The 6,605-nt window shown below is 44.0% G+C and overlaps 1 protein-coding gene across 1 annotated transcript in view; it reads right to left on the reverse strand.

Annotated features, from left to right (window-relative positions):
• susd5 (sushi domain containing 5) overlaps nucleotides 1-1,664 on the reverse strand; it is a 37,364-nt gene extending 35,700 nt beyond the window's left edge. The window contains exon 1 of the mRNA XM_068031015.1: nucleotides 1,580-1,664. Coding sequence (XP_067887116.1) covers nucleotides 1,580-1,664 — 85 coding nt within the window. The remainder of the gene's footprint in view (nucleotides 1-1,579) is intronic.
• Between the last annotated feature and the right edge of the window lie 4,941 nt (nucleotides 1,665-6,605).

Here is a 6,605-nt window from a genome sequence, read left to right on the forward strand (position 1 = left end):
GCACTAGGCACAATTTACCTATCAACTAGTAAGTCTTTGGCTGTGGGAGGAAAGTGGAGCACCCAGCAGAAACCTACGCAGTCATAGGGAGAACTTGCAAACTCCACACAGGCAGTACCTAGAACTGAACCCGGGTTGCTGGGGCTCTGAGGTTGTGGTGCTAACCACTGTGCCACCGTGCCATCCAACGTGAGCTGGTTCTGGTCAGAAAGATTCATAAATGAATGCCTAGCTTGTACTTAGGTCTAAATCTCTTAGCAACTAAAATAAATAAAAAGTTTACATGAAATTACAACCATTTTATTGCAATATAAATTTCTTCAGAAAGATGTACCTCTGCAGTAGACCTCTGTGATATCTGGGGTAAAAAGGGTTAAATTTTGAGGGCAGGTTGCATAGACCTTCCCTTCCCTTGAATAAAGAAGATTAAGGGATGATCTGATCAAGGTGTTCAAGATGATTAAACATTGAAGAGGTAGATAGAGAGAAACTACTTCCTCTGGTGGGGGGAGTCCAGAACACGAGGACATAAGACTTGCAGGTTGATAGGTAAATTGGCCATTATAAATTGTCACTAGTATAGGTAGGTGGTAGGGAAATATAGGGACAGGGTGGGGATGTTTGGTAGGAATATGGATTAGTGTAGGATTAGTATAAATGGGTGGTTGATGGTCGGCACAGACTCGGTGGGCCGAAGGGCCTGTTTCAGTGCTGTATCTCTAATCTAATAACCTGAGACAGGCCGTTCAGGGGGTGATGTCAGGAAGCACTTCTTCACACAAAGGGGAGTGGAAATCTAGAACTCTCTCCCCTTAAAAGCTGTTGAAGCTGGGGGTCAAGTGAAAATTTCAAAACTTCGATCAATAGGTTTTTGTTCGGCAAGTGTATTAAGGGATCGGGAACCAATGCACGCAGATGGGGGTTAAGATACACATCAGCTGTGATCTAATTGAATGGTGGAAGAGTTCTGTAAGGCTGAATAGCCTCCTCCTGTTCCTATCAACTAAACTACATTCATGGACCAGATTCCGATTAAATAGCCACAGGCCTTGGCGAGTGTGCAGAGGAGGTTTACCAGAATGTTACTAGGCATGAGGGACTTCAGTTATGTGGAGGGACTGGAGAAGCGGGGGGTTGATCTCCTCAGGGCAGAGAAGACTACGGGGAGATTTCATATTCAAAATCATGAAGAGTTTTTATAGGGTAGATGGGGAGAAACTGTTTCCAATGCAGTGACCAGAGGACACAGATTTGAGAGAATTAGCAACAGAACCAGAGGGGAGATGAGGAGAAGTTATCTTCCAGCAGTGAGTTGTTAATCTGGAAGCAGATTCAAGAATAACTTTCAAAAGGGAATTGGATAAATACTTCAAAAGGAGAAACCGCACGTTCTATGACTCTATCACGAAAGTAACCGCCAATCTTATTCTGCATCCGTCGGTGCAACTCATCACAAAATTACTTCGGAAAAGAATTAAATTTGACACAAATCCCACCGAAAAACTCGAGTTTCCGATGAATGAGAGGGCGCTGCCTGTTTGCAAACTCTCATTATCAGAGTCTCTGTGAGTGGACTGACCGTGTGCTTGGACCTGGATACCGGTGATGATGAGAAGACAAGCGATCCTGAGCAGGAGGAAGTGTGAGTGCGAGCGTGGAGCCATCGCCGAGAGACTGGCACAGTGGAGAGCGGATCAGACCAGGTTGCCCAGGGTAGACCCACACACACACACAGACAGAGAGAGAGAGAGAGCACTCAGCAGGTGAATACTCCACTGAATCCACACACACCACAGGCGAGGAGAGACAGAACCGACGAGAGAACGAGGACTGGAAGCGGAGGGGAGGCTCGGCAGCGGTTTTATCCACACGACATTGTGCAGGGAGGGTGAATGTTGGAGTGATGTGAAAACTCACACCGCTCCGACAATAAACAGGCGACCGATGGTGTGAAGCTCGGGAGGAAGTGAAGGAAGGCGAGCGGATCAAATCCCCTAACTTGTCACGCCGTTAGATGAATAAAACCCAGCTCAGGAACAGCCAGTACTGGGAATCCGATCCAACTTTGTTCCGAGCGTCATCTGATTTCCGTTTTGTTCTCAATGGGGGGGTTACCCCCCTCCCCGCGGTCTCTCGAAGTTCAGTTCACGGAATTTCCAAATACCTGGAAACTTTGAAGAGGCTCGGGCTCAGGATTCAGGGATTTGCACAAAGTGTCTGCCAGTGTCCGGGAATGCCCGTTACAACAACAACTTGCATTGATATAGAACCTTTAATGTAATAAGACGTCCCAAAACGCCCGGGAGCAAAATCTGTGCTGCTGGTCCAAACTTGGTCCTCATAAAGTGAGCAACAGCCTCCACCATACAAGGAATAGACACTTGCTGGGGGCCAGGGTTTACTGTGAACTCAATATATATAATTTAATGTAAAAACAGAAAGTGCTGGAAATACTCAACAGGTCGGGCAGCATCTGTGGAGAGAGAAGCGGAGTTAACGGTTCAGGTCTGTGACCTTTCATCAGCAACGTTAACTCCGCTTCTCTCTTCACAGATTTGCAGAATTGTTACAGCACAGAAGGACATTCATCCCGTTCTCTCTGCGCCGGTTCTCCCAAAGTGTAGTAGGTGAAATAACAGATAAATAATCCTGGTTTCAGCGCCTTAATGGAAATGATTGTCCCACTTTGGGGATTTCTCCGCTGATGAATTGAAAAAGTGTTAGACTGGTGCACAATTTCCCCAATAATAACTCTTTCAAACTAAACGTGTGACCATGATGAGTTGAGATCCCTATTTGGACATTGAGTTCAGGGGTGTGAGTACACGCTGTCCCCATGTAGTGATCGATCACTGATCAGCAGATCCATGCGAAGTGTCGAGTGACCGAGAGAAAGGCGGCTCTCCCGTTCCAATGACCTTTTATGGAACAAGGCCCAGTGATCAGGAGATGTCAGGAATGGGAGGAGTGAGACTTCTGCTATTTCCTACAATCAACCCACACGGAACTCTTCAGAGAACAGCGAATATTCTGCATTTTGTGTTTGATTCGAGCCGACTTCAGCTTCGCCTCACAGACTCTCGATCTTCCTGTCTGGTGGTGGTGGTGGGGAGAAAAGTCTGGCTGGAATTATTACAGGTGCCGTCAACCAAAGAATGAAAACCAGCAAATCTTTATTAATTATATCTTCACCGTCCTGTAGCACCTTAGGAGGCAGGCAGTCCGCAGGCTGCTCTTCCCAGTGTCCTGGCAAGTTCATCCATCAACCAGCGCTGCTCACTCTCTGGGAGCTTGCTATGCCAAATTGCATTACATCAGTAACTATACTTCTAGAGTTTTGATGAAGGGTCACTGACCTGAAACGTTATCTCTGCTTCTCTCTCCACAGATGCTGCCAGACCTGCTGAGTATTTCCAGCATTTCTTGCTTTTATTTCAGATTTCCAGCCTCTGCAGTATTACTTCATTGGCCGAGAAGCTTTTGGGACATCCTAAAGTTGTGAAAGGCTCTATATAAATACAAATTCTAAGTAGCCATATCCCAAGCCATTCTACACGACTCTTCCCACAAGCTCTCAGGCACTTGCCAACTTTGTTACTGTTGGTTTTTGAGCCAGTCCATAATACCAGGGCTAGTAATTCCAGAGTAGATCAGACCATTTGGCCAAGCGTGACTGCCCCAGGTAATAGTGTAAGTGTTGTACTATGAGACTGATGTTATCAAGTAGTGACTTGATGAAAACTAATACTGGAAGTAAACAAGAGAAAAGAAAGAAATTAATCTAGTCAGAGCAAGGTGGCTGGGTCTGATAGCAGGGGCTTGGTTATCTTCACAGAATACCGGCTAGGGACTAGATCCACATTGAGACTACTGATGCAGTGATACTGTCGATATAAGCTCAATGGGAAAACTCCGGGAGTGGAGGAGTAGAGAGATCTCGCAGTCAACATGTCTTGAAACTGAGCGCAGACAGATACAGTATAAAAAAGCCAACTGCAGTTTGCATTTTAAAAATGGGAGCTTTAAGAGTAAAATAGCATTGCTGAAAAAAAGAGACATGCTGTCAAAGCTTTTCATCTTGCACTCATCAGGGCAGACACAAGAATGCCAAATTTCAAAGGGAGCAACCATTTATACTGCATGAGGGAAGGGTGCTGATTGGTTGGTAAGTCGACTCTGATTGGCTGAGGTGTTGCCATGGAGAATGCAGGGAACTATTGCCCCTCACACTTCTGTTAATTGAAAAAAGGCTCAAAGCCTTCCTTTTGCCTGCGGAGGACAGGATTCTGCATATGGATATATGTAGCTTCCAGCAAGCATAAGTGAGCCACATTATGAGCTTGACTGATAAATTGGTTGTTAGTGCAATTCTTAGCACACTCGGGATTGTTCAGTAATTGCTGACCAATCGCGGAATCACATCAAAACATTCGACAGCATATTCTGAGTTTTGCAAGTGCAGGCCGGTTGAGTAAGATCAGTACTCTGCCTATTGTGAGCAGCCAAATGGATATGCCGTTTGATACCATCTGCCAGTCACTGGACGTTGATGAATGTAAGACAAAAAGCTTTGACAGCATGTCTCTTTTTTCAGCAATACTCAAGTTCTGTATTAGTGAAACAGAAATAATAAATTTGTCTAAAGCATTTTTTAGGCCACCTTTTGAGATTGTATGCCGATTTGGATGCCTTGTATTCAAAGAATATGAAAGACAGAGAGAACGTATTATGTTGATTCACCAAGATGACACTAGGGATGGGAAACTAGTTATGTGGAGTGACTTAAGATACCTGGATTTTTTCCATTGGCACAGAAAATAGATTTTTTAAATTATGGGGAATGACTAATACCCCACCCAGAGGCAAGAGTAATAAGCAGCCTTGAAATATGAAATTCTTACCAAGAGTGAGAAGAGTGATTAAGAAAAAGTCTTTACATAGATGGTCATTAAAGCATGGAATGCATTACCAAATGGAATAGTCGAGGCAGACAACATTTCATTTTTTAAAAGCAAACTGGGATAAATATTTAAAGCAGAGATATAGGGCTATGGGAAGAGTGGGGCAGTGGGATTAGTTTGGAATTGATAGCAGGCTATGGGGAGAGCATGGAGCACTGGGATAGTTTGAGATTAAGACAGGGCTAAGGGGTGATTTAATTCTGGAGTCATATTAAAGTTTTCCCTGGTTGAATGTGAAATGTCTGTCACACAGATGTGTAAGTGAGCAGTGAATATTATCAGGAGCAAACTGTTCTGTGCAAAGAGTATGGGTGGGTGATCTTATTGACAGAGTATTTGAGCTGAGCTAAACATTCACAGGGTATTTTTAATAGGATATTATTGATATGATTGGAAGACTCGCCTCTGCAACTATCTGCTGCATTACTTCCACATGAAATCATGTTTGGTTCTGATAACACTTGATTCAGGAGTTCCTCAGTGTGATGACCTGAAGTGGTGCATTACGGTGACATCATCCAGCGATGAAGAAAGCTGGAGTTACTCCAATCTTCACTTCCCAGAAACAGCTCACTGAACACAGACCCAAATCTGACGCACTCCCGTTATAGTCCCTTTCTCGACTGGAAGTGGGGCAGTATTCACATTTAGATTAATAATTAGCATTAGCCAAGCCAATTGACAGGTGCCCCCTGGACTCCATGTGATGGTTTCATTTTTCATGATTTGAACAAATTCAACATATGAACCCAATAAATTAGTACCCCAATGGTTACAGTAACACTCCTCAACCAACCAGCTACTCAATGCTAACTAATGTAAAAGGGCCACAAGGACAAGAAAAGACCATCCCTATCCATTGGGCTGACCCCAACTGTCATGGAGCTCATGCTCTATTTTTGTCTTTCATCCTTCAATAGCTCTGTCTGCCAAAAAAATATTGATCACTTTCTTGAAACGTAGAACTTGCTCCACTTCCACTACTGGATTAGATTTCATATTCACCTCCTGTATGTGGCTAAGTTTTATTTTAACTATTTCTTGCATAAACTGAATCTATGCCCATTTGTTATACAGCTTATGTAAATGAGCATATTTGTGGAATCCAGTTAACCACTTCCCCTGAAAGTCTTGAACACCGCAGGAAAGATCAACTCTAAGCTGCCTTCATCCAGTGTAAGCATCCCTAGTGCCTATACTTTTTATTTGCCTCAAAGCACAGATGTTGAATCACATTTACTAACTTAGTGCCCTTCTTTCTGCACCTTTCAAGGCCTGGACCCTCCCCTCCCTATGGTTCAGTGCCTAGAACAACACACAATACTCAAGGAAGTGGAGAACCACTTTGCCCTTTCCAACTACCTTCCCTGCCTCAAACTTCCCTTTCTGCTCAAACATTATTGAATGCATCATCATCTCACAACTCCATTTCAACCTCTCCCCAAAACACACCATTGAAATCCCTTCCTATTCAGTTTCTGCTTTTCTCTCAGTACTGAGAACACCTTGGTCAAAGTTACAGATGACATCTTCTGTGATTAACTCATCATGGTGCATTATCCACCTTGACTTCTCTGTACAGTTCAGCATAGTTGACCATTCCAATCTCCTTCAGTAAGTCTCCTCTGTTGCCTCGCTCCATGG

The sequence above is a fragment of the Heterodontus francisci genome, chromosome 5, assembly GCF_036365525.1.
Source record: "Heterodontus francisci isolate sHetFra1 chromosome 5, sHetFra1.hap1, whole genome shotgun sequence".
In the NCBI taxonomy this organism is placed as follows: domain Eukaryota; kingdom Metazoa; phylum Chordata; class Chondrichthyes; order Heterodontiformes; family Heterodontidae; genus Heterodontus; species Heterodontus francisci.